Source organism: Eumetopias jubatus, unplaced genomic scaffold (genome assembly GCF_037043125.1).
Source record: "Eumetopias jubatus isolate StellerSeaLion01/CBP00866 unplaced genomic scaffold, mEumJub1_p1.0 scaffold_10, whole genome shotgun sequence".
Classification (NCBI taxonomy): Eukaryota; Metazoa; Chordata; class Mammalia; order Carnivora; family Otariidae; genus Eumetopias; species Eumetopias jubatus.
The window spans coordinates 58,071,393-58,098,495 of record NW_028274816.1 but is presented as its reverse complement, the minus strand read 5'-3'; the positions used below and the strand labels follow the sequence as shown (position 1 = coordinate 58,098,495).

At 52.5% G+C, this 27,103-nt stretch overlaps 2 protein-coding genes and 1 long non-coding RNA gene across 7 annotated transcripts in view; 1 reads left to right on the top strand and 2 right to left on the bottom strand.

Moving 5' to 3' along the window:
- The window catches only part of AP2A1 (adaptor related protein complex 2 subunit alpha 1), a 30,952-nt gene extending 22,640 nt beyond the window's left edge, over positions 1–8,312 (bottom strand). Inside the window, exon 1 of the mRNA XM_088027731.1 lies at positions 8,117–8,312. Within this exon, the coding sequence (XP_087883857.1) occupies positions 8,117–8,183 (67 nt within the window). The 5' untranslated portion in view covers positions 8,184–8,312. The remainder of the gene's footprint in view (positions 1–8,116) is intronic.
- Positions 8,313–13,477: 5,165 nt separating this feature from the next.
- TSKS (testis specific serine kinase substrate) lies at positions 13,478–26,774 on the top strand. Of its 5 annotated transcripts, none has more exons than XM_088027206.1 (12): positions 13,478–13,647; positions 14,037–14,262; positions 21,212–21,339; positions 21,427–21,520; positions 21,722–21,805; positions 22,145–22,228; positions 22,776–23,062; positions 23,599–23,793; positions 24,228–24,401; positions 25,111–25,246; positions 26,299–26,498; positions 26,595–26,774. In XM_088027206.1, the coding sequence occupies exons 1-12, from the start codon at positions 13,478–13,480 to the stop codon at positions 26,749–26,751; spliced, it is 1,935 nt and encodes a 644-aa protein (XP_087883332.1). In that variant the 3' UTR covers positions 26,752–26,774. The 5 variants fall into 5 exon arrangements, 3 of the variants coding, with proteins under 3 accessions (XP_087883332.1, XP_087883331.1, XP_027947415.2); XM_088027205.1 differs by lacking the exon at positions 21,212–21,339 and adding an exon at positions 24,877–24,963 and having other exon boundaries at positions 13,478–13,719; positions 21,425–21,520; XM_028091614.2 differs by lacking the exon at positions 21,212–21,339 and having other exon boundaries at positions 21,425–21,520; positions 26,342–26,466.
- On the bottom strand, positions 20,334–23,770 carry LOC114199630 (uncharacterized). Its single transcript, XR_003607325.2, has 3 exons — positions 23,585–23,770; positions 21,404–21,471; positions 20,334–20,535 (listed from the first exon to the last, which is right to left on the bottom strand). It is a non-coding gene; the product is annotated as an uncharacterized LOC114199630 (long non-coding RNA).
- Positions 26,775–27,103: the final 329 nt, after the last annotated feature.

The following is a 27,103-nucleotide window of genomic DNA, read 5'->3' as shown; positions in this document are numbered from 1 at the left end:
GGGGGTTGGGACATGGGACATGGCAGCGCCTCCCTCTGGGGGCCAGCCCAGGACAGGCAAGGGTGCAAGGCGGGCCCTGGGAACCAGTGTGCACGCTCTGGTCTATTCCTGAGGATGGCCACAACTGCTTCAAGCGCTCGCCTTAAAACTGTCGTGTAGGGACCAGACCAAAAAAAAAAAAATCCTCTATTACAAATGGACCATAGCACCTGCTTAAACTTCATTGCAGAGACACAGACATGTGAACAGCAACTGAATGTGAGGCTAGAGCACTCTCTGGATTTCGTTTAAACCACATTAAAAGCTTCAAGATGCAGGCAAACTAACCTATGGTGTTGGATGATGGAGCCAAGGTTATCCTTGGCAGGGAGGACAGGGGCCTGGGAGGGTGCACAAGGAGGGTGCTGAGGAGTCGGGGATGTCGCGTCTGTCGCCGGGGGCCGATTCTGCAACCGTGTTCAGTCAGGAAACGTTCATCAAGCCTGACACTCAGGATCTATGGGCTTTTACATACATACACTATCTCCGTATGTGTACGATTACAGACGTGAGTTATTATACTTGCATACGAAATTACGTATATGTTCATAGAGAAGCAATCAGCTATGCAAAAGACTATTATCAAGCAGATAGGGACAATTTAAGGAATATTTAGAGAATATATGTATGTGTGTGTATATTTTGTCTTTAAAGAGTCTTTAATTAAGGACGCCTGAGTGGCTCAGTCAGCTAAGCGGCTACCTTCAGCTCAGGTCATGATTCCAGGGTTCCGGGATCGAGTCCCGCATCGGGGTCCTTGCTACACAGGGACCCTGCTTCTCCTTCTGCTTGCCGCTCCCCCTGCTTGTGCTCGATCTCTCCCTCTCTCCCTCTCTCTCTGACAAATAAATAAAATCTTAAAAAAAGTCTTTAATTGTCCATACCTATTTGATATTGCTTCCTGCACAACTAATTCACTTTACTACAAAAAAGAATTCGGGGGGGGGGCGCCTGGGTGGCTCAGTCATTAAGTGTCTGCCTTTGGCTCGGGTCATGATCCCAGGGTCCTGGGATCGAGCCCCGCATCGGGCTCCCTGCTCCGCGGGCGGCCTGCTTCTCCCTCTCCCACTCCCCCTGCTTGTGTTTCCTCTCTCACTGTGTCTCCCTCTGTCAAATAAATAAAATCTTAAAAAAAAAAAAAAAGAATCCAGGGGCGCCTGGGTGGCTCAGTCGGTTAAGCCTCTGCCTTCGGCTCAGGTCATGATCCCAGGATCCTGGGATCGAGCCCCACATCGGGCTCCCTGCTCCGCGGGAAGCCTGCTTCTCCCTCTCCCACTCCCCCTGCTTGTGTTCCTTCTCTCGTTGTGTCTCTCTCTGTCAAATAAATAAAATCTTAAAAAAAAAAAAAGGAATTCAGAGGGGTGCCTGGGTGGCTCAGTCGGCGAAGCGTCTGCCTTCGGCTGAGGTCATGATCCCACGGTCCTGGGATTGAGTCCTGCGTCGGGTTCCCTGCTCAGTGGGGAGTCCGCTTTTCTCTCTCCCTCTGCTGCTCCCCCCAACCCCTGCTTGTGCTCTCTCAAATAAATAAATAAATAATCTTAAAAAAAAAAAAAAAAAGAATTCACAGAGAGAAGAAAGCATCAGGTCTCCAGAAGAGAAGGGGCTGTAGCCTTGAGGGAGGGCATCCCAGCAGAGGGCACAGTCTCTGCAGAGATCTAGAGGCAAGTAATAGCCTGGGTGTCCAGAGATAGTACATGGGTGTTACTGAGGATAACACATGGAAGCAAGAGGCTGAGGGCAGCTGGGACAGAACTGGTCTAATGGAAGGAACTCAGGGCCAGCCAGCGATAGGGGGATGAGCTCACCATCACGGGAGGCATGCAAGCATGTCTGGGCATTTTAAAGGGATTTCTTATCCTCAAACATTCCCTGGGCCAGGCTCAGGGATGAGTCACACAAGCCCTGCACTGGGGGAGCTCCTGGATCGGAAAGGAGGCTGACAGGGACAAGCAAGTACTTTGACAGAGGCAAATGTGATGGGGGCTGGGAGGCTGGAATCAGACCAGGGGGGGAAGTCTTCCTGGTACACAGCTCCCGGGATTTGAGGATCAACATTCGGAGCGGCACTGGACCAAGCAGAAATAAGGGGAAATGTGCTCCAGGCCGTGCAAAGGCCCGGAAACTAGCACAGCAGGCAGGCCCCAGACCTCTTCTGGTTTTTCTCAGAGGGCTGGGGAGCCATGGGAGGCTGCAGGCCCCCTTCTGCTGGTAGCTGTGGTTGTGAGGAGCATGCGGGTAGAAAAGAGGGCTTGCTGCAGGCTAGGGCAAGGAATGGCTGAGCAAGGACCTGCCCTACCTCAGGGCAAGGTGACAAATGTTGCTCTCTTCTAGGACCGACCCCCCCCGCCCCCCGTGCTGTGTCTCCCACAGGAGTCCCAACAGCCCAGAGTACTCAAAGAGAGTTCTGGAAGCTGATGCCTATTAACTCTGGACCACTATAAAATCCAGAACACAATGGCCCTGCACTGGCCAATGCAGGAGCCACGGGCCACAGGGGGCTCCTAGGCACCTGACACACAGTTGGTGCTACTGAGGGATGAAATTTGTATCTTCCATAAATTTAAAATTAAAAACCAATTCTCAGTTCAGTCACCGCAAGGTATGTTTGGAACAACCCAAGTACTTTGCGAATCTGCTTTTTTAACTCCTTAAGTTTGCGAACTCTTAAATACAGAGCAAGTGTTTCCAATGAAAATGCGGCTTCATTGAGAAAGGCACATAAACTGTCTCATGAATAATTTGTGAAAATATTGATTACACAAATAAGATGGTGAATGTACTAGTGTAAATAAAATAGATTCAAATTGATTTCACCGGTTTTACTTTCATAATGCGGCTACTGGAGAATTTAAGCTTCTATATCCGGCTTGCTGGGTTAGATGGTGCTCATGCTATCAAAGTCATCACCACCCTTGAGAGAGAAAATAGTCTCCTGGAACAACCAGCTGCAAAATGAACGCAGCCACGAAGACCATCCCTGAGCGGCGGCCTGCCACCTTAAGGGTGAAGGGAAGGGTGCACGTGCTGATTCGTCAACCCTCCGGTCTGGCCTCCGGTCAGGATCAGAATGCAGCACCCCCAGGGCAGCGAGGTGTGGCTGCTTCATTCCCAGGGGGCATCAGAACAGTCCTGGCACAGGGGAGATGCTGAATGCAGACTGTGGAGCGGGTGCACTACATGACACAGAAGGGGGTGAGGCCAGACCTGGGGCTGTCTGTCATCAGCACCTAGTGGACACTCACAACCTAAAGCCCGTTCCTTAAAGTGCAGGGCCTGGGGCAGGGTGGGGGGGGCCCCCCAGGGGCACACTAATGTTGGGGAACCACTGAAGTGAGACTCATTCTTTTTGGTCTCTCCACAGCGGCCAGAGGGATCCTGTCCCTTCTTGTTCTCCAAATCCCTCCATGGCTCCCATCAGACTAAAAGCGAAGTCCTCACTGTCATCCTCCAGGCCCTAGAAATCCACTAGTTCCCTCTCTGACCACAACTCCTACCCTCCCCGTCATCAGCGGCCTCCTCTTCCTGCTCCGCCTCCTCAAATTCCTCTTAGCACAGTCCTGCCTCAGGGCCTTTGCACAGACTGCCAAGAATGTCCTCCTCCAGATCTGTGCAGGCCTAATTCACCCACCAAATTTGATTCTTTGCTCCAATGTCACCTTTTCAGCAAGAGACTCTCTGACCAGCTTACAGAACAGCACTAGCCCTAACTTTGTCCCCATACCCCTTTCCTGCTTTATTTCCTCTCAACTCCCCCCGCCCCTACCACCTGTCTGTACATCTGAATACTATATATTTACTTGTGTACTGATCCGTTTCCCCTTAGAATATGAGCACCACTGAGAGGGACTTTTGTTCACTGTTGGCAATCCCATTACTTAGAGCAGTGCCTAGCACTCAATCAGTGCGCATCAGTAAAGACTGGTTTGTTTGCTCATTCATTCATTCATTCATTCACTTATTCTTGCAACTGGCAAACGTCTCCTGAGGATTCCCGTGGGCCAGGTCCCACTGTCCGCCGACCTGGGGACCCAGGCAGGGATGTCGCGGGCCTGGGGGAGAAGTCACAAAAGGAATGGGTCCCAATTCGGAGTAGGATGTACCCCAATGGACGAGCTCAGGGCACTTTGGCAACCCAGCACCCCCCTTCCTGTTCACTCCCTCGCAAACTCTCCTCAGGCCTGCGGGGGGCTGGGGCCCTAGAGAGGAGACAGCCAGACAGCCCCAGCCTGGGCCCTGGAAGCTCCCGGTCAGATTAAGTGATTAGGAAGCAGATTCCCCACTCAAGACAGCACAGGACCATGCCCTCAGGCTGGGCTCAGCCCAAACCTTTCCCCTTCTTATCTGCAGAATTTGCCCTTCCTTGCCCTCCTTCTCAAAGCCTGCTTTTCACCTCCTTCTACAGTCTTCCCTCTGAACTCCACTATGCCTTCATATTCTCCAGCGAGATGTCTCCACAACCCTCCCCTTCCTCCACCTGCTCATCTCTGAGCGCTGGCTCACCCACATCTTTCAGGCCTTCTTTTCCCTCGCTCCTGCTTGAAACCCTCCCTAGTGTTTTCAGGACAAACACCAACCTGGCCTCTGCCCACCCGCCTGACATCAGATCCCACCCCAACCTCCTGTGCACCAGGCACATAGGCCTCAGCTCAGTCTCCGCTGGGCCTCAGGACCTTTGCATGGCTGTCCCTCTGCCTTTGCAGCTCTTCCCCACCTCCCCTGGCCTGGCAAACTCTGCTGCATTGTCTGAGCAATACAACCAGACAGAGTCTTCATTCTCTCAACACTGTGGCCTTCTCTTTCACTGGACTTAGGACAGCTACAAGTTTTTTTCCGCTTACAACAAAAAATTGAGATACAATTCACATACCATGAAGTTCACCATTCTAAAGTGTGCAATTCGGTGGTCTTCGGGATATCCACAGTTTCGTGCAACAATCATCATGATCTACTTCCAGAACATTCTCATCACCCCAAAAAGAAACCCTACACTCACTGGCAGTCTCTCCACATTCCACCACCCCTTACCCAGCCCTAGGTGGCCACTAACCTACTTTCTATCCCTATGGATTTGCCTGTTCTGGACATCTCATACAAATGAAATCATGTATGTGGCCTTTTGTGTCTGGCTCCTTTCACTTAGAACGAGGCTTTCGCCACAGTTCATCCATGTTGTAGCGTGTGTCATTCTTTTTTTTTTTTCCCAGTGTTTTTTTTGTTTTTGTTTTTGTTTAATTTTATTTGAGAGAGAGAGCACAAGCAGGGGGTAGGAGCTGAGGCAGAGGGAGAAGCAGACTCCCTGCTGAGCAGGGAGCCTCACACAGGACTTGTCTCGGGACTCCAGGATCATGACCTGAGCCAAAGTCAGAAGCTTAACTGACTGAGGATGACCCAGGATGCACCCCCCTGCCCTGGCTTTTTAAACATGTTATTTATTTATCTGAGAGAGAGAGAGACAGAGCACAAGCAGGGGGTGGGGCAGAGGGAGAGGAAGAAGCAGACTCCCCGCTGAGCGTGGAGCCCAACAGGGGGCTCGATCTCAGGACCCTGGGACCATGACCTGAGCCGAAGGCAGACGTTTAATGACTGAGCCACCCAGGCGCCCCAGCAGAGAAATTATTTTAAAACATCAATCAGCTCACGTCCCTCCTGTGCTCTAAACCTTCCTGCCGCTCTCATTTCACCCAGAGAAAGGCCAGAGTGCTCTCTAAGGCCCATAAAGCCCTTCACCATCCCTGTCCCCTCTCTGTCCTCATCTCCTGCCCTCTCCACCTCAGCTCCAGCCACACGGGTCCCCTGGCTCTTACCGGAACACACGCCAAACACGCTGCAACCCCAGGACCTTTGAACATACCATTCCTCTGCCTGGACCGCCCTTCCCTCCAAAATCTGCAGGGCCTGTTCCCTCACTTAACTCAAAATATCTACTCACATGTCACCTCCTTGGTGAGGGCCTACCCAAGCACCATCTCAATCCTGATCCCTCATCTTTCCTTCCTTCCTTTCCTTCACACTACCAGTCACCCTCTGACATGGTATCATTTATTGTAGTTCTGTGTTTATTTTCTATGTCCCTCATGACCTGGGTGTTCCCAAGCCAGGGATTCTTGTTCACTCTTGTAGCCCAGCCCAGGGTACAGTGTCAAAAAGTAGTGATCAAAAACTATTTGTTGAATGAATGAATGAACCTTCAGAGACAAGACGCTATTATCAGGGGAGTTTGCAGACAAGAACTCTGAGGCTCAGGGGTGCCTGGGTTGAACAGCCAACTCCTGATTCCTGATTTCCGCTCGGGTCATGACCTCAGGGTTGTGAGACTGAGTCCCGCGTCAGGGTCTGTGCTCAGTGCAGGGTCGCTTGAGATTCTCTCTCTCCCTCCCCCTCTGCCTCTGCCCCTCCCACTCGTGATCTAAATAAATAAATCTTAAAAAAAAAAAGAAAGAGAGAGAAAACTGAGCCTCAGAGAGGTTAAATGACTTGCCCAGAGTCACACTGCTTCACATTGCTGGTAGGCATCAGGGGCAAGGCACACCTACTCCCTAACAGCTGGCCCCCCACCTAACCCACAGCCCCTCCTTGCTCACCTCTTTCCATAAAAACCATAACATCTCTCCTCCACCTGATACCCAACGGCTTCCACCCCTCTTGTTCACTGAGCACCTACTACGTGCCAGGTCCTTTCAGACCTACTAAATTCTAAGATAATCTCTGGGCATCTAACAGAGGCCATGTGTCGAATCCAGCGAATGACAAAAACAACAGCCAAGACCGTCCAGTGCCTGGAATGTGCAGAAGGCCTCAGTCACATACATTATCACAACAACCTCATCAGGAAGGTGCAATCGGCAGTCCCTCCTGACAGATGAGGAAATCAAGAGGTGAAGTCCCCCATTCAAGGTCACATGGCTAGGGAGTGACAGTGCCCAAACTCAAACCCAGGTCTTGCTGACCCTAGAGCCCATGCGGATATAGCTTCTGAAGCTCTTGGCAGCTCGAAACACCAACACCCACTCCCAGGAGTTGGGAGCTGACTTGGCACCAGGTCTCTCCTCGTCACGACAATCCTTCCTGCTGATGATCACTGTCCCCATATTGATGTGGTCAGATGGGAGAGGGCTCCAGATTCAGATTGGCGTGATCCCTGACCTCTGACCTCTCTCTGGGACCAGGCTTCCCCAACCCCCAGCTTTCCAGATCTCTTCCCCGCAAATACCTAAGGCTCCCTGGTCCCTTCTTTGAGCTCCGGGCTTTCCCCCTTCTGGCACATTCCCCAAACCCCCACTTTATAACCTCTTCTTTCCAGGCCTCCAGCTTCCTGTCTCAGGTTTTCCCAAGACCCTCCACCTGCAGCACCTCTCCTCTGTATTCCTTGACTCCTCCTCTCCCCTTAGCGACCCTTCTAGCCCACTCTCCACTGCCCTCCATGTCTCCTAAGCCATCCTCCATCCTAGAACCCCTCTGTCCCTCATCAGGGTCCGGCTATAGTCCCCCACCTTCCCATCTCTCCTCCCCAACCCCCCGGAACTTTCTATTACTCCCAGGCCCTCTCTGTGCACTAGCCAGGAGCCTCAGTGACCTACCTGGCCCCTTCCCTTCTCTGACACCCCCTCAGCCATGCCCTCAAAGCCTGGCCCCATTATGCTTCCTGTGTTTTAGGTTCTCCCGGTCCCCTCTGGCTCTCTCCCACTCTATCGCTCCACAGGGTACCCCCGCACCCATGCACCTCCTTCCCTTTCTATCGACATCAGGGATTTCTCTAACCCCGTCGCTACTAGGTTCCCCAAGCCTTTCTATCATTCCCAGGGGATACCTCTATGTCCCCAGCCCCGAGACTGTACTAGCCTCCTCTCCTTTAAGAACCTCCCGGACGCCTCTAGCCACTCCGTGTCGTCACCTCAAGAGGCTCTCTATGACACCCTAAGTCCCTCCATTCCCCCCACCCTAAAGTTCCCCCCGGAGCCTCTCTATCCTCTCCCTCTACGACCGTAATGGCTTTCTATGCCCCGGGCCCCTCTGTAACCCTCGAGCCCCTCAATTCCACGCTCCCCCTCCCTCCAGTGTCTCCCGGCCGCGCTCTCACAGTTCCGGATGTCGGAGATGAACACCGCGAGCCCCCGCATCCCATCGCCCTTGGAGACGGCCGGCATGATGGCGGTGGTGTCGGCTCCAGGCCTGGCCGGGCAGGACACAGCGCGGCGGGGGCTGGCAGGCGGGGACCGGGAGGAAAGGACCCCAAGCAGCGCGGAGGAGCCGAGCCGGCCAGGGGGGAGGGCTGGCGGGCGGGCGGGCGGGCGGGCGGGCGGGCGGCAGGCCGCGGCTCCGCCCCCGGCCCCTCCCCTCCCGTCCGCCATCCTGAGCTATCAGCCTCCCATTGGCTCGGATTACTGCCGCTCAGACTCGGGCTCACCCCCCGCTTCCTCTCTCATTGGTCGCTGGACAAAGGCACGCCGCTACGATTGGCCCAGTGGCCCGCTATTTCCGTTCGTAGGAAGGGGGGGGAAGGGGCGTTGCCCGAGAGGCGGGAGGAGTTCGGGTACGTGCGGTGGGACCGCCCCCTCCGTGCGGCCGGGTCCGATGCTAATTGGATCCGGCGAAGGAAGGGATTGACATGAAGGAAGGCGGAGGAGTGGGCTCGGGCGGGCGGGACTTGCGTTGATCATGACCAATGAGCGGGCAGATCGCCCACGCAGGCGCCGCAGATTCGTCAGATTTGCCCTATTCCCGCCCCCGACTGGGCCGTTGTGGGGGCGGGAGAAGAGCAATCATAGGTAGAGAAGGAAGGGAAACGGGGGTTGTCACTCAGCTGGGCTAGGATAGGTGGAGCGTCGCCTGCAATTCCCTGCTGCAGAGAAGTGGTGGGGAGGGGCAAGAAAAATGTGAGGTGTTTACTGCGCAAGCGTCCCCCTGTTTCCCTTTCTCTCTCCACTCTTCCATCCCCGACTCCTTAAATCTTACAGGAAGTCTTCTCTTACCCCTCCCCCTCCCATGTCTAGCGGCTGAGATATCGAAACCTAATTTCTCAGAACCGAGGAAACAGTAATTTAAATCTAGCCCCATTAGGCAGACCTTAAACTTGAGGTCGAGAGAGGTTGCATGACTTGCCCAAGGTCACACAGCTCAGACTAACAGAGCGGGGGTTTAAACTATATTTTGTTTTTTAACCACTTTCCAATATACAGTGTTTTTTGTTTTGTTTTTTGGCAACCATAACGGCATACTACAGTTGTCAAATCAAAATCGTGAATCGCTCCTCCACCAAACTTGGAGGTCCTCCTGAGCAAGAATGGGACCTGGTAGGGCACCTGAGTGGCTCAGATGGTTAGGCGTCTGCCTTTGGCTCAGGTCGTGATCCCAGCGTCCTGGGATATGGCCCCACATGGGGCCCCACATGGAGCCCCACATGGAGCCCCACATCGGGCTCCTGGCCCGGTGGGGAGCCTGCTTCTCCCTCTCCCTCTGCTTCTCACCCTGCTCATGTTCTCTCTCTCTCTCTCTCTCTTTCGCTCTATCTCTGTGTCTCAAATGAATAAATAAAATCTTAAAAAAAAAAAAATGGGACCTGGTACTGAAGAACGCTGGTTAAAAAGAAGGAATAGATGAATCTATTTGGTTTGGCCGGACCACCACCCTTAGCACCCCGAGACCCTCTTTGATTGACTGATTTTGGGGAAGGCAAAGCCTCAGGAACTATGATGCCCCCGGCTATTGAGAAATTTGGGGCAAAGGGAACTTGAGTCCATTTCTGTCATTTAGAGGGACTAAACGCCACATCACTTTTCTAAGATTTTATTTATTTATTCATGAGAGACGGAGAGAGAGAGAGAGAGGCAGAGGGAGAAGCAGGCTCCCAAGGAGCAGGGAGCCCGATGTGGGACTCGATCCCAGGACCCTGGGATCATGACCTGAGCCGAAGGCAGACGCTTAACCATCTGAGCCACCCAGGCGCCCCCCCACATCACTTTTCTAATCTCAGAAGTCTAGTATTGGAACGAGCCTTAAGGGAGTGTCCTGGATCCTGTGAACTTCCACTCTGAATCCCGGAGTGGGGAGGGTAGGGACCGGATGGGGACCAGGACAAGAGCTGAGGCGTGCCTTCCGGGTTTAATGGATCAGTTGTCCATTTGGGTTTCCCTGGGCCTTGGGGAAATCATTTTGGGTTCTAGGAGGAAGGACATGCTCAGCTGTTTTATTTATTTTATTTTCTTAAAGATTTATTTATTTGAGAGAGCGAGAATGAGAAAGAGAGAGTACACGAAAGGGGGAGGGCCAGAGGGAGAAGCAGGCTCCTCGCCAAGCAGGGACCCCGATGCGGGACTCGATCCCAGGATCCTGGGATCATGACCCGAGCCAAAGGCAGACGCTTAACTGACTGAGCCCCCCAGGTGTCCCTAATTTTCCTAAATCTTTGAAATCTGTGTTTTCTACTTATCGCACATCTTGGTTGAGACTCACCACATTGTAGCACTTAGTAGCCACAGGCCATTGATCATGGTTGTGAACTTGGACAGCATAGAATTATAGGAGAGAAAAAAAAATTAAAAACAGGGGCGCCTGGGTGGCTCAGTCCTTAAGGGTCTGCCTTTGGCTCAGGTCATGATCCCAGGGTCCTGGGATCGAGCCCCGCATCGGGCTCCCTGCTCAGCGGGAAGCCTGCTTCTCCCTCTCCCACTCCCCCCGCTGTGTTCCCTCTCTCGCTCTGTCTCTCCCTGCCAAATAAATAAATAAAATCTTTTTTAAAAAATTAAAAACAATTACAGGGCTGATTTGAGCAAGATCGCGATGGGGTTCAGGGGCTCAGAGGCTTACCCACTGTTAGGTTTTAAGACCAGACTACGAACAAGTCCACATTTGGGGAGTCCAGTGAGCTTTGAGCAGACCCTTTTTGGCTTTAAGATGGAGCATTAAGAGGAAACCCCAGGGGCCCTCAAGGATCTCATGGATTGAACCAGCAATAACTTCTAAGAATCTGGCCTCAGCAAACCAACTCTTGATTTTCTCCAGAAAAACTGGATTCATCCCCAGTCTTCCCATTTGGGCAAATGGGCCCTCCATCATTCCCCCAGGCACTCTTGCCAGAAGTCCTCCCTGTCCTTCACCCCAAACTAAGGGTAGAACACATCTGAAGCCAGCCAGCTCCCCCTGTCATCACTCTCTCACCCCATGCAGACCACCATCACCAACATCTCTTACCCGGAATCTTGCAGTGATGTCCCTCACGACTCTCCCTGCTTCCATCCTGGCCACGCACAGTCCATCCCCCCCACACACCAGGGCACTTTTAATTTTTTTTCTTTTTTTTTTAAGATTTTATTTATTTGTCAAAGAAAGAGAACACAAGTAGGCAGAGCAGCAGGCAGAGAGAGAGGGAGAAGCAGGCTCCCCGCTGGGCAGGGAGTCGGATGTGGGGCTTGATCCCAGGTCCCTGGGATCATGACCTGATCCGAAGGCAGAGGCTTAACCGACTGAGCCTCCCAGGCACCCCCCTACTGGATTATTTTAAAGCAAGCTGTCCTCATCAGACCATTTCATGCCCATCACCAAGTTTCTACCTCAATATTTTATTATGGAAACTTCTAAATATTCAGAGAGTTGAAACATCTGTACAGTGAACACGCATATAACCTCCCTCTCGACCTCTGTTCTGTTATTAACATCGTACTCCACTTGATCTAGCACATATTTCTCCATCTGGCCTTCCTTCCTTCCATCGGTCCATTTTGTGTTTTGATGCATACAAAAAATAAGTTCCAGACATCAATGCAGCTCATCTCTGTTGTGGGTTGAGTTGCGTCCTAACATCATCCTGTCTCCATGTCGAAGTCCTAAACCCGCAGGACTTGTGAATTTGACTATTTTGACATAGGGTCTTTGTAGATGATCAGGTTAAGTTGAGGTGATGTGAGCGGGCCCTAATCCAAGATGACCATGTCCTTATTTTTTCTTAAGTTTATTTATTCATGCATTTACGTAATCCCTACACCCAACATGGGGCTCAAACTCATGACCCTGAGATCAAGAGTCACATGCTTCTCCTACTGAGCCAGCCAGGCACCACAACCATGTCCTTATTATTTTTTTTAAGATTTTATGTATTTATTTTAGTGAGAGAGCCCATGTGCACGAGCAGGGGGGGGGGGCGCAGGGAGAAGCAGACTCCCTGTTGAACGTGGAGCCCAAAGCGGACCTCAATCCCAGGGCCCTGAAATCATGACCTGAGTCGAAGTCAAGTGCTTAACTGACCCAGGCGCCCCCAAGACCATGTCCTTAAAATGGGGGAAGCTTAGATGCAGAGATAGACATAGACAGACAGAAGACAAGGTGAAGACATAGGAAATGAACATCTATAAGCCAAGTCATGCCTGAGCTACCAGAAGCAAGGAGAGAGGCTTGGAACAGATGCCCCCACACAGCTTCAGATGGAAGCCACCTGCCGACACCTTGATCTTGGACTCCTGGCCTCCGGAACTGGGAGACAATAAATGTCTATTGTTTAGTCTGTGGGACTTTGTTATGGCAGCCCCAGGAAACAGCTACAACCCCAAATGCTTCAAAATGCCTATCATTGACTATAGTTCAATGTCTGTTTAGTTAGGCAAGAGCCACATGCAATAGAAGGCTCACATTCCAAGTGGGCAAATCGATGGGCTTCCACGAGCACAGCACCACCATCCCCTGGTGTTGACTCTCCTTGTATCACTTACCAACATCTGGTGTTTCGGTTTGTTTCTGTCGGTTGCCTGCCTGCTCCCCGCCCCCAACCCAAAATGTTGGATCCTCCAGCACTGGGACTCAATCCTCATTCGCCATGTTCTCCCCAGGTCCCAGAAAGTGCCAAGTCTAGGATATTGCATGAAGAATCAAGTATGACTGGGGGAATGGGGGTTGGGTGACCCCACAGTCTCAGGGGAAGGGAAGTTAAACTCCTCCCAAGAACCAGCGGGCCCATCCATTGTAAGTTCTGGACTAGAATGAATACATGCATTGCAATTCTAATGGAAGGGACATATTTGGTAGAACTAGGAGGTGTTTGGGGCACCTAGGTGGCTCAGTACGTTAAGCATCCGCCTTCGGCTCAGGTCATAATCCCAGGGTCCTGGGATCGAGCACCCTGTTGAGCTCCCTGCTCAGCAGGGAGCCTGCTTCTCCCTCTCCCTCTGCCTAACGCTCCACCTGCCTGTGCTCTCTCTCTCTCTCTCTTTCTCTGTCAAATAAATAAATATTAAAAAAAAAAAAAGAACTAGTAGGTGTTCCCAGAAACCCCTTGGGGGAATGCGCTAGCCAATACCTTTTTCTACTCCTACGCACCCCCCCTTCCTGGGGCCTAGTGGTTGGGTCCTTTATGAGGCAGGCTGTGGGGACAGGGACTTTGAGGGTCCCCAGTCAGAGTGGGTGGAGAGTCTCAGAGAAAGGAGCCCCTGGGAGCAGGGGCCCCCCACACGCCATGGCGAGCGTGGTGGTGAAGACAATCTGGCAGTCCCAAGAGATCCATGAGGCTGGGGACCCCCCTGCAGGGGTCGAGAGCCGCTCCCAGCTGGTCCCCGAGGCTCCTGGGGGGGTGACCACCCCAGCCAAGGGGATCACGAAGAAAAAGAAGGCTGTGTCGTTCCACGGGTGGGTTTGTCGCACCCTGTCAGGGACGGTCCTGGCGCTCATCACTGCCTCCAACAGAGCACGAGTCGCACCGTGGGTGCTGGAGGAAGGGGAGGGGAAGCAGAGGAAGGGCAGACAAGAGCGTGGCAGCAGAGCGTGGGAGGCAGACAGAAAGAAGGTAGTGGGGATGAAGAGAGGGAGGAAAAGATCCGTGGGGAAGGCATAACTCAGGAGAAGGAGGGAGGACTAATGGCTGGAGAAGGAAGAAGGCATTAGGCAGGGGGGACAGAGGAAGAAGAAAGTGGGTGGTGAGGTAGGAGTCAGAGCAAGGGGTGTGGAGACAGGGAGGCGGGAGGGGCCGTAGCCCCAGGGCCTGCACCTTGAGCCCCCTGCCTGCTTCTCCTCCCCAGGGTGGAGCCTCGGATGTCCCACGGGCCAATGCACTGGTGCCTGAACCTCAAACGGTCCTCAGCCTGCACCAACGTGTCACTGCTCAACCTGGCTGCCACGGAGCCCGTGGACTCCTCAGGGACCGACTCAACTACGGAAGACAGCGGCCTGCTTGCGCTGCCGGTGCCCCCTGTCTCCCCCACCCCACCCTGGGCTTCAGATGACCCAGACATCACGGAAATACTGGTGAGGGGCCCTGGCTGGGGAAGACGAGGGTCTTCACCCTGGTGGTGGGCAAATACTGAGGATGGGGGGGGGAGGGGTGTCTTCTTGCCTTGGAATGAGAAGGTTCTGGTGACCCTCAGGGACTGCCTCCTTCTCCCTGAACGGCCAGCCATGGCTCAGTTCCATCCTGGGTGGAATGATGCTCGTTGCCTAGGAATTGGTCTTTAGTTCATCCACTCCTTTCCACAGGTCCTGGGTGAGGCTGGGGCCATAGATAGGAGTCAGGCCAGGTTCCCAAACTTGGGGAGGTCCTGGTCTGGTGGGGGTGACAGAGACAGACTGGGGTGATAAATTTCCATAATTGAGGTAACACTGGGTGTCCCAGAGAAGGGCCACTCAAACCAGGCTGGGAGTATCAGAGAATGCTTCCTGGAGGAAGCAGTGTGGGACCTGGGCTTTGATGGTGCAGTCAGAGTTCTCTGAGGGGATCACCTAAGCATCTGAGGCAAAACTGGGAGGTGAGCAAGATCTAGGGGGAACTTAGAGAATTCCTGGCTAGAGCATGGAGTGCTACGGTTTGATCCTTTACCTTCCCTGCCAACCTCTATTGCAGCCAGGCTTCCGCTGAGCCAGGCCCTGAACTGGACTTGACACCGACTCTGAGAATTACACGAAAAATAACCATGGTCATAACGATGCTAATAAGATTCAGTAGCATTTACTGAGCACTTTCTATGTTCTGGGAGCCTCAGTTTCCCTATCTGTAACACAGAAATGCATATGTTTGTTCCTCCGACAAATATGTCTTGAATACCTACGATGCGCCGGGCCCTGGTGTAGGAGCAGGAAATGGAGCAAGACAGAGTTCTGGATGTAACCACACCCACTTCATGAGGTTGTCATGACAATGAAGTGGCGTTCCTTCATGTAAAATGTTTATTTAGCACAGTAGCCGGCAGTGAGACCAGAAGAAGTGTTGCTTATTGTTTTTTATTTATCCCCATTTCACAGACGAAGATATTGAGGCCTAAGAAAGGTTGAATAGCACAGCCAAGGTCACGCAGCTTATAAGGAGTGGAGGCAGACTTAGGAGTTGGGGGGGCACCCTGGGTGCTTCTGGGGGGCAGCAGAGATCACTGTGGGAGCACTAAAGAGGGTGGCCTTGGCCCAGTTGGCCATGACCAAGGGAGGCTTTCCAGAAAAGGCAACACATAGTCTGGATCTTGAAGATAAGGCAGGCATTCCCCAAGCAGAGGACAAGGAATGGTGTTCTAGCTAGCTGGAACAGTTAAGTGCAAAAGGACAGGGGTTTAAAAGAGCCTGGAGAATGGGAGTAACTACAAACTGGTCTCTGGGGCTGGAGTGTGGTGTGTGAGAGAGACAAGGCTTGAGTGGGGAAGGCAGAGGCCATACGGGCTGAGAAATGTGGGTGCATGCCTGAGGGCAATGGGGGCCACTGAGGGTTCCTGGGCAGTTTGGGAGTTTTGACCCCAGTCGCATTTACTAAGCACACACCATGTGCCAGACACTGTGTCACGTCCCCGTGGTGAGGGTCTCTTTTTCTTCCCTTGGAAGTTCTGCCAGGGAACTGGCGTAATTACCAGTTTTAAGATGAAAACAAAAATAACAGACACAGAGAGTTGGAGTGATCTTTGCAAGGTAGGAGAGCCTGTGAGAGACAGGGAGAGGACTAGAAGCCAGGTGATGTAAGAGCAAAGGTCCTTCCTTTCCCTAGAAGACTCTTCTGCAGCTAGTGTGGGGATGTTTGGAAGACGGAGGCTGGAGGCAGGGAGGCAGGGAGGCGGGACAGGAGACTGTGCTAGGATCCAGGATAGAAGGGCCAGATGGAGAGAATAGGGCAGAGAGACATCTCCCCCCCGCCAGAACAGTGTCCTCCCTCTCTGTGAGCATTGCTCAGACAGTACCTGCAGAAGTCTGCCTCCCACCAGAGCTGTTTCTGAGTCATGTTCCCCAGTGGATCGTGACACCCAGGGGAGAGCTCGCTTTGGGGCTGCCGGGATGCATCAGTCTCCAAGGGGGTTCAGGTTCCTTCTCTGTGAAATGGAAAAGTAATGATGGCTAACACCCAGGCGTATGTGCAGAGCAGGGAGAGTGTGGACAGCAAGAGCCCATCCTGGCAGTCGGCACCTGAGCCACATCAGGAGAGAACGCTGGAGACGGGCAGAGAGGAGGGGGCAGAAACCCAGGGAGAGGGGGGTAGAGACCGGGGCGGGGGGGGGATACAAAGACCTGGGAGGCGAGGCAGAGACCAGAGGGAGGGGTACAAAGATCCAGAGAGACATGGGACAGAGAACTAGAGAGAGGGAAGAGAACTGGATGCCTGGGGACCGTGGTTGAGATGACAAGTCCCAGACTGGACAGAGAACAGCAGGAGAACACGAAGCAGACGGCTTTGGCTCCTGTCTTAAGCTTTGACACATTTATGAGGCCAGAGGAGGAACTGAGATGGTGGTATTGCTTTTTGAGAAGGTCAGTGAATCAAAGCAAAGATGCACGGGGCAGGGCTTTTGACCTCTGCTTGGGACTTCTCTTGCTCTCTGCAGAATTCCTGGAAGCTGCTGTAAAATCTTGGTGCTAAGCCCTTTCCTGGAATTCCTGCCCTGCTGTCATTATTTTTAACAACTCTGACACTAATCACTGAGCTTGCCTTATCGATCATACCATCTTGTTGACCCTTCCTCACTGCCATCTGAGCCAAGGTATCATCATTCCCATTTTATGAGAAAGGAAACTGAAGCAGGCTCAGAGTGGGGTGTTAGATTGCTGAGATACAGCCTACAGGTGGCCATGGAGGGATTTGTCCCCCTCTCTGGCTCCCCCCTCACCATCATGCCATTCACTTCTCAGCCAGGGCTGACAGGCTCTGCCTTCACCACCCTGATCTACTCTCAGTGAAGCGGAAAATCACTTCCAGGGACCCAAACTACCCCTTCTCAAGAAGTGTTGACTAAGAGCCTTTCTGAGCCAGCCTGTTTTCCTTCCAACAGCAGCCCTGGGAGGTTAGCTATTAGCCTCATCTCCATGTGACAGGGAGGGTAAGAGAGGCACAGAGAGGTGAAGCCCCCTCCCTGAGGTCCTACAAGTACTAAGTGGGAGAACTGAGTTGACCCCAGGACCTGCTTTCCTTGTTTCCCAGAATGGCTACAAGAAACTCAAGACCCTCTGGGTCTTCGGTTAAAAAGATCACTTTGTGTATTGGTTAGCTATCACTGTGAAACAAATTATCCCCAAACTTCAACCAACCAACCTGAAATGGCTTGGCTGGGTGGTTCTGGCTCAGGATCCCTCAGGAGGTTGGAGTCAAACTTTCGGTAGGGGCTGCAGTCATCTGAAGGCTTGACTGGGGCTGGAGGTTGCTCATCCACATTCACACGGCTCTTAGTGGCAGACTCATTTCCTGGCCCCATGGGCTTCCCCACAAGTGGCTGCTTATGACATGGCATACTTACTCCCCAGAGCAAGAGAGGGCAAGCAGGAAGCCACAGTTCCTTTTATGAACTCTTCTCTTAAATCACACACCATCACTTCTGCCTGATTCTGTTTACTAGGTGTGAGAGTCACTAAGTCCAGCTCACACTCAAGTGAGGGGGATAAGGCTCCTCATTTCAAAGGGGTGTCAAAGAATTTGTGGACATATTTCAAAACACAGTATTTTGTGGGGGGTTATTTGTACAAGCCACTCATCAGGATGAGGAAGTCCCCTTCTATTTCCGGTTGATGAGTGTTTTTATTATGAAAGTGTTGGATTTTGTCAAATGCTTTTCCCATTGACACGACTATGTGTGTTTTCTTTTATTCTATTGATATATTACATTGATTTTCATATGGATTTAAAAATTTATTTTCGGGTGCCTGGGTAGCTCAGTCGTTAAGCGTCTCCCTTCGGCTCAGGTCATGATCCCAGGGTCCTGGGATCGAGCCCCGCATTAGGCTCCCTGCTCAGCGGGGAGCCTGCTTCTCCCTCTCCCACTCCCCCTGCTTGTGTTCTCTCTCTCACTATCTCTCTCTCTCTTTCAAATAAATGAAATCTTTAAAAAAAATAAAAATAAACATTTATTTTCATATGTTAACCAAACTTGCGTTCATAGGATAAATCCTACTTGGTCATGGTGTAAATTCTTGTTTTTATGCTGCTGGATTTGGTTTGCTAGTCTTTTGTTGAGGATTTTGTGGCTGTATTCAGAAGGGATATTGGGTTCTCGTTTTATTTTCTTGGAATGTCTTTGGTTCTGGTACTAGGGTAACACTGACCACATAGAATGAGTTAGGAACTGAGCCCTCCTCTTCTAATTTTGTTTTTGAAGAGTTGGAGTTGCATTGATAGCAGTTCTTTCCTAAATGACTGGTAGAATTCACTAGTGAAGCCATCTGGTACTGGGCTTTTCTTTGTTGGAACTAACTCAATTTCTTTACTTAATGGTCTATTCAGATGTCCGAGTTCTCTTTGAATCTCTTTTAATGGTTTGTGTGTTTCTAGGAATTTCCTTGTTTCATCAAAATAATCAAATCTGATGGTACACAAGTGTTCATAGTAGTCCCTTTTTAAAAAAATATTTTGGGGTGCCTGGGTGGCTCAGTCGGTTAAGCGTCCAACTCTTGATTTTGGCTCAGGTCATGATCTCAGGGTTGTGGGATCGAGGCCCACGTCGGGCTCCATGCTCAACACGGAGTCTGCTTGTCCCTCTCTCTCTGCTCCTCTCCCCACTGTGCTCTCTCTCTCTAAAATAAAAAAAAATAAAATAAAATATTTTCTTTTTAAGCAATCTCTATACCCAACATGGGGGCTTGAACTCACAACCACCAGATCAAGAGTTGCACACTCCACTGACTGAGCCAGCCAGGTGCCCTGTTCATAGTATTCTCTTAGAGTCCTTTTTCTTTCCCTATCTTGGTAGCAATGTCCCCTCTTTCCTTCCTGATTTTATTAATTTGAGTCTTCTCTTCCGTGGTCAGTCTTGCTATAGATCCGTCAGTTGTGTTAATCTTTTCAAAAACCAACTTCCAGTTTTGTTGATTTCATCTATTCTCGATTTCAGTGTTTGTGCACTCCAGTCTTTATTGCTTCCTTCTGCTAGCTTTGGGTTTGTCTTGCTCTTCTTTTTCTAGTTGCTTAAGGAGGAAAGTTAGGTTATTGGCTCTGAGTTCTTTCTTCCTTTTTGACGGTGTTTAGAGCTCTAAATTTCCCTCAAAGTACTGCTTTCACTGCATCCATAAGTTTTTGGATGTTGTGTTTTCACTTTCCCTTATCCCAAACTGTTTAATATTTTTTCTTTGATTTTTCTACTCATTGGTTGTTTATGAGTGTGTTTAGTTTCCCTAGATTTGTTAGTTCCCCAAATTTCTTTCTGTATTGACTTATTTTTAAGATTTTCTTTTAGAGAGAGACAGACCCGGGGAGAAGGGCAGAGTAAGAGGGAGAAAATTTTTTTTTTTAAAGATTTATTTGAGAGAAAGAGAGCGTGTGCGTGTGTGCACAGGGGTGGGGGGCAGGGGAGAGAATCTTCAAGCAGACTCCCCATTGAGTGCAGAGCCTGACACAGGGCTTGATCTCACCACCCATAAGATCATTATCTGAGCCAAAACCACGAGTTGGACGCTTAACTGCTTGAGCCACCCAGGTGCCCCTTTTTCATGCATTTTAAAGCTCCGTTTGGTGAATATATATTTATGACGGTTGTGTCTTCTCAATTACTTGACTCTTACAGGTTTGGGCAGTTTTTTCATTGTTTTTATGGGGGGGTGGAATTTTGGGGTTCTGCTATTTTACTTACATCACCTTAATACCATATTTCTTTTCATACCTGTTCTGCAGAGCAATCATTCCAGAAACGTGACTCAGTCCCTATCTTACAATGGAGGAAATTTTCTCTTTGTGTATTATTGGTTCAGCAACTCTGAAGGAAACCAAAGTAACTGGCTAAAGTAAGACAGTTTGTCTCACATAAAAGTCTCAACAAGCATAGCAGGCTTGCTCTTCAAATGCAGCAAGTTACAGGCTCCCGTGTTCTGGTGGTTCAGATATTAAGTCACAAGTTTGGCTGCCGTAACGAAAAGACACAAAATAGCAGCGGTCAAGATGGAAAATGTTCTCTCTCACTTGTAAGTCTTCACAAGTGATTGGGATTTGAGTACAGGGGCTCCACAGTGTTGGGGATTCAGGCTTCTATCTTGTTGCGTCCTCCAACTGGTCCAAGATGGTTGCTCAGCCATTAGCCATCAACTTTGCATTCCAGCCAGTAAGAAGAGAGAAAGTGGGACATTTCCCCTCTTTTCCTTTAATAAAGGCATGACTTAGAAATTGCCTGCATCATTGCTACTCACATCCCATTGACTGAAACTTTGTCATCTGGCCACACCTACTTGCGGGGGAGTCTGGGAAATGTAGTCTTTGGCAGGATACTCATATGCCTGGCTAACTCCTCCATAAACGTGAAAGAGCAGAGAGTGGATCCTGCCACATGCAGCCCCCTTGAGCCATCGTTTGCTTGGCATGAGTCACAGAGCATTTGCTGGCGATATAAGGTGGGGATGATCAGAGGCTGTGTGGTGTCATGGTTTAAAACAAAGGCTCTGGGTTTCAATTCCGACAAGGCCATCTCTTGTGTTGTGTAAAGGGGTCTTGCTTCTCTAAGTCTCATTTTCCTCCTTTGCAAAATGGGCCAAATAACCTCAAGAGGTGTGGCTTTGAGGAATAAAAGGGAAAATGTGTGTGTTTGGCCTGGTGCGTAGTGAGTGCTTATATCTGGAAAGTGGGTTATCTTAAAATTTTTTTCCAGTGCCCGGAGTGAAAGACAGCATGTGTTTTAAGAGTTTATCTTATTTATGTCTGTGGATCCCAGGGGCATTTATCTCTGTTTGGTTGAGACCATCCTTCTCCCACGTGTCTGAGTGCACACCCAACCTCCCACTCCCTCCTGGATCCTACTTATCTTCCTTCCTTTCCACCAAGCAGAAAACAAGCCCACCCCCACCCCCCACCCCCCACCCCACCCCCCGTTTTACGGAGCAGGAATACCAAGAATCAAAGAGGTGCAGCCCTGGCCCGAGGTCACACAGCCATTCCAGGGCAGAATCGAGGTGTAAACCGGGCCGCCTCCCAGTTCGGGACCTTTTTCTTGCTCCCACACACCCACTGACCCACCTTGTCTCCTTCTTTCCCCAGAGTGGGGTCAACAGTGGATTGGTCCGTGCCAAAGACTCCATCACGAGCTTGAAGGAAAAGACCACCAGGGTTAACCAGCACGTGCAGACGCTGCAGGTGGGGGGACCCCCCCCAGCACCTCTTCTTCCTCCACAGCCACGTTCCCCTCTTACAGCTCTCCTCCAACCCAGGGTACCCACTGCCCGGGTTGGATGGTTGAGGCTCAGAAGGGAAAGGGACCTTCCCCGGGCCCAGCCTCTCCTCCCCAGGGGGTATTCCCTGTGACCCGGCTAACCTCTCCTCCCTTCTGTGGGCCAGAGTGAGTGTTCTGTGCTGAGCGAGAATCTAGAAAGAAGGCGGCAAGAAGCGGAAGAACTAGAAGGGTACTGTAGTCAACTCAAGGTGAGTCGCTGGTGGGCAAGAGCGGGGTGGGGAGCAGGGAGGGGAAGGAGGAAGAAGTGAGGGCGGGAAGAAATGTGAGGAGGCGTGGAGCCATAGACAGGGGCGAGGTGGAAGTGGACAAGTAGCCTGGGAGCGGGTCTAAGGAGGAAGCCACCCCTTAGGTCAAGGCAACCAGGTGGATGAGGGACAGATCAATGAGCAGAAGGCAGGCTTCCGGGGAAGAAGTGGGTGTGTCTTGTCTGAGGGGTTGGAGCCTATATTAAACTAGCGAGGGTAGGGGTTGGGAGGCGGAACCGGAATGGGAAGGCAGGGCCCCCCCGCCCTGGTGTCCTGACCCAGGAGAACTGCCGGAAGGTGACCCGGTCGGTGGAAGATGCTGAAATAAAAACCAACGTCCTGAAGCAGAACTCTGCCCTGCTGGAGGTGAGGGGGGCTTTGGGAAAGAGGATCAGATGCACGAGGTACCTGAGGTAGACTTCAGGCGGGACTTTCCGCCCCGCCACCCCCACCACCACATTCGCCCCTTCACATTCATGGTCATATTCCTCCACGCAGTCACATTCGGTGAGGGATTCGTGTCGGACTTTGAGCAGGGACGCCTGTCCTGCCCACATTCCCACTCCCTTCCCAGCAAAATGTTGGAAAAGCTTCGACTGTCCTTCCTAAACAGGAGGGACTGGAATTTGACACCACGGAGAACTGGAGTCGGGGTGGAGGGCTGGATGGAGGCATGGAGGCAGGCATTCGGAGGTTAAAGTGAATCGGCCTCCAGCTAGGCTTCAAATGGGACGAGCCTCCCTAGTAACAGCAGTCAAGAGTCCATTTAGACTTGAAGCGGGACTTCCTGATATTCTATTCCACATCCATTTACTTTCCAATCTCGGGGATTCAATGGGCAGCTTTGGGGGTGGAGGTGGCTGTGGGAGGCAAGGGGCTAGACGCTGTGACCCAGCCTTCCTTCCCTGCCCAGGAGAAGCTGCGCTACCTCCAGCAGCAACTGCAGGATGAGACACCGCGGAGGCAGGAGGCCGAGCTGCAAGAGCTGGAGCAGAAGCTGGACCCCGGCCTCTCTCGGCACGGCCTGGGCCCCACCGCCCAGTCCCTTGGCTGCTCTGGCCCTCCAGGGAGCCCCGACGAACCCCCACGACCACGCAGCATGGCCCCGGGCGGCTGGGGTATGGGGCCCCGGGCAGGGGAGGGCCCCATCATAAGCGAGCAAGAGATACAGAAGGTCTCCGCTGGCCTTGAGGAGCTGAGGCGAGTGGGAAAGGGGGGCGGTGTGAAGCCTCAAGGAGCTAAAATGGGTGGGTCCGACGGTGGAACCTCGAAGATCTTAGGGGACAGGGCCTCGGAGATGGAGCCTCAAAGAGCCTAGGAGGAAGTGCGTTGGGAATGGTGACCTGGAGAGGCCGGACTTCAAAGAACTGAGTTTGAGCATAGGGTTGGCCAAAGGGAGGTCTGCGCGTCTGGTGAAAGTAGGGTGGGCGGGTTTGGGTAGGTGACAGGTCCTCGGAGGCTCCAACTTCAAGGGGACAAAGTTGGGGTGAGCGGTGCCTTAAAAGAAGCAATGTCTGGTGGAACTGATATGGAGCTGGGGGGCAAGACCGGGGAAGGGCCAGGACACCAGATAAGGGGCTAGAGGCAGGGTTCTGTAGGACACGGGAGGATTACAAGAAATGGACGGAACAGGAGAATCTGGGGGCTGGGCGAGTCCAGAGCCATGGGCGGGGCGGGGCTGCTGGGGACGTGTCCAAACCTGAGCCTTGACGGGATCCTTACCTCTGCCTCTCCAGGAGGGAGGTGTCCTCGCTGACTGCCCGCTGGCATCAGGAGGAGGGAGCGGTGCAGGAGGCCCTGCGGCTGCTCGGGGGCCTGGGCGGCAGGCTCGACGGCTTCCTGGGCCAGTGGGAGCGGGCGCAGCGTGAGCAGGCGCAGGCGGCGCGGGGCCTGCAGGAGCTGCGGGGCCGGGCGGACGAGCTGTGCACCCTGTAAGGACCAAGGCGAGGGCGCGACCAGGGGTGGGGGGCGGGGCCTTGAAGGAAAGGGATGGGCCAATCAGCTGGGGCCTAGCGGCAGAGACCGTGGACTGGCAGGAGGAAGCTCTAATTAGAGGGTAGGGGGCGTGCTATAGCCAATAAGGACTGAAGGGCGGGGCCGATTAGGTAAGGGTCTCGTTCCATACCTTAAAAGGACAAAGGGAGGAGCCAAGCCGGAACGGGGAAAGCCAATGAGAGAACAGGGAGGGGCATTCCAGAACTTAAAACACAAAGGAAGGGCCAATCAGAGCAGAGAGGGGCGGGCGTGGCGGGAGTATTGCAGACTAGTTGCGAACAGAGGAGCTGGGCTGATAACGGGTGGAGTGCGGAGAGGACTTCACTGTTGGAGAGGCGACCTCGCAGCACGGGTTACTCTCACACCTCAGGGTGGAGCGATCAGCAGTGTCTGTGGCTTCACTGAGGAGCGACCTGGAGGGGCTGGGCCCAGTGAAACCTATTCTAGAGGAGCTGGGGCGGCAATTTCAGAGCTCTCGAAGAGGGTCTGACCTCTCCATGAACCTGGATCGGCCGCCCCAAGGCTCCTGTGCCCGCTGTGCCAGGTAAGGGGACGGGCCCTGGCGGGGCCTGGTGCTTTCTGGGTCATGTTGACAGCACATTGAAGATGGGGCACTGGCCAAGAGTAGGGGGTGGAGGTGGGGGGTGGGGCGCGGAGTTCACTTTAGGTTATAGGATATCCCCATGCATTTTAGGACAGGCTAGTTCTGCTGCGTTATGGCAGCCAGACTTTTCCCCCTCCCTACAAAGTGAAGTCAGTGTCTTCTGGAACACAAGTTTTGATACATTTCGAGCATCCTGGATTTCCAGTACATTGTGGGAAGGTTGGGATGTGGTACTTGGTGGGAGGCAGGGTTTCTCCGTGCATTGTGGGAAAGGTGAGACCTTGGTGCGTTGGAGAACCAAGGGGTACCGAGCTTGGTCTGTATTGGGAAGTGAGGGACTTCCAGTACAATATGGGATCACGTTTAACTAGTTCATTGTGGGAAATGTTTTTTTTTTTTTTTTTCATGAACCAAGGGCTGTCTGGTACCCTTTGGGAGTGGGAATCCCCAGGCATTGTAGGAACTCACACTGTGAAAACAAAGGAAACCTGATGCACTCACTGTAGGTTGGCCCCAGTGCATGGCGGGAAGGTTGCATGGGTGCATAGTGGAGGCAGGATCTGGGTGGCGGCGGGGCGGCTGGGAGCAGGGCATCTGTGAATGGAGTTGGTACTAGGCTTCTTACACCTGGTGACGGCCCCTCCCTCAGCCAGGGGTCACAGCTGTCCACAGAGTCTCTGCAGCAGCTGCTGGAGCGAGCACTGACCCCACTAGTGGACGAGGTGAAGCAGAGGGGCCTGGCTCCCGCCTGCCCCAGCTGCCAGAGGCTACACAAGAAGATTCTGGTACCAGGAACCATAGGCCATCATGGCCCACTTTTCTGTCAGGGGAGCGGGAGGGGAGCCCCGGCCACAAGGATACTGTTGGTGTGTGGCAGGACGGGAAGCAGTAAGCTGTGGGCAGCAGGTGTTTGGGGACACACTTGGCTCTGATGCATTGGGGTGGGGGGATGGGGAAGCAGTGTAGTGGTAAGTCATAGGTCAATCACTATGGAACCCGGGGTGTTGGCCTTGGGCCCAAAGCGCGATGACACATTGGATCTGGTGCACTGTGGGGTGCAGGAAATAGACACCAGTCTATAGCTCACGGAATATAAGCCTGATTTTCTATAGACCTTAAGAGAGGCAATATGGGATCACTGAGGTTAGACAGGGAACCCAGCAAAGAGAGGTCATCAGAAGCTAATGCATTATGGGAACTGGAGCGATAGCTCTTCACGAGGCATTGCATCCCAGGCTCACGCCCAGTAGCTGATGGGACTTGAGGCCTGTGTACATTCTGAAACATAGATATCTAATGTATTATGGGGTACTGGCCTCATGTATGATGGGGTCCAAGTATGCAGCAAGTGAGCAGACACTGACGTGGCAGAGCTATAGGACTGACACATGAGAGGACATGATGCCTGGCACGCTGGGGAATATAAGGAACCAGGGCTCTGTGGCCTACTATTGTTAACTGAGATGCTGGTCTAATGGATAAAGAGATGTGGGGTCTTACGAATGAGGCTATGTAGGAGTTCACCACATAATGGGATATGACGGGGTACTGGGGCCCAGACATATATCAAACGCATGACGGTTCATGGGCATTAGGGGCCATGTTAGGTGCTGATTTAGTGCTTGCTGGGACATAGAAAGCCAGTACATTAGGGGACACGCAGTAGGACAGACACAGGATTAGCACACAATGGCAATTTGGAAAAGCCAGCACATTGTGGGATGCTGGGGTCAGTCGCAGGCCCCGAAGTATGATGGGATGCCCTGGGGGAGGAACATGGGCCCCATGGGCCCCATGCCCCTTGCCCTCTGCGATCCAGCTCCCCCTCCACCCCCAGCCCAGTCCGGCAAGCCCAGCCGTGCCTACACTCCTCTCCCCAGGAGCTGGAGCGCCAGGCCTTGGCCAAACACGTCAGGGCAGAGGCCCTGAGCTCCACCCTTCGGCTGGCCCAAGACGAAGCCTTGCGGGCCAAGAACCTGCTGCTGACGGACAAGATGAAGCCGGAGTGAGGAAGGAGGCTGAGGGCATGGGAGGAGGGTGAGGTCTTGGGGAAAGGGCCTGAGTCACCCTCTTCACTCCAGTCCCATGGCATCTGGCCTCATCAGCCCCAGCTCCCCACTCTCTGTCTTACAGGGAGAAGGTGGCCGCTCTGGACTATCTACACTTGAAGATGTGCTCCCTCCACGATCAACTCAGCAACCTGCCACTTGAGGGGTCCACGGGGACAATGGGGGGAGGAAGTGGCGGGGGGACTCCCCCAAAACGTGGGGGCCCAACCCCTGAACAATAAATGGCCTCTCATGCTGGCATGAATCCTGTCCCGTTTTTGGCACCAAAGGGGGACTGGTAAAGTGCACACACACCACGCACCAGCCTCTGCTCGTTATGACTCAATCCTCGGCCAATGGGGTGTCCTGGTTTCTAGAGAGGCGCTGATAATGGTACAGTTCTTTGAAAAGTCAAGAGGGGGTAGAAATAAGGTTGTGTGGTACAGTTTGGGTCTGTCAATCCAGATGTTTTTATGTATTTATTTTTTAAGATTTTATTTATTTGACAGAGGGAGACACAGCGAGAGAGGGAACACAAGCAGGGGGAGTGGGAGAGGGAGAAGCAGGCTTCCCGCTGAGCAGGGAGCCTGATGC

What these genes read in the sequence shown, in the direction of transcription:
- TSKS (XM_088027205.1), top strand. Translation starts at nt 13,478, where the DNA reads ATGGCGAGCGTGGTGGTGAAGACAATCTGGCAGTCCCAAGAGATCCAT. An exon ending in AGAACTCTGCCCTGCTGGAG is followed by an intron (nt 22,229 to 22,775) that starts GTGAGGGGGGCT and finishes TTCCCTGCCCAG; the next exon opens with GAGAAGCTGCGCTACCTCCA. An exon ending in TCCTGTGCCCGCTGTGCCAG is followed by an intron (nt 24,402 to 24,876) that starts GTAAGGGGACGG and finishes TCATGAACCAAG; the next exon opens with GGCTGTCTGGTACCCTTTGG.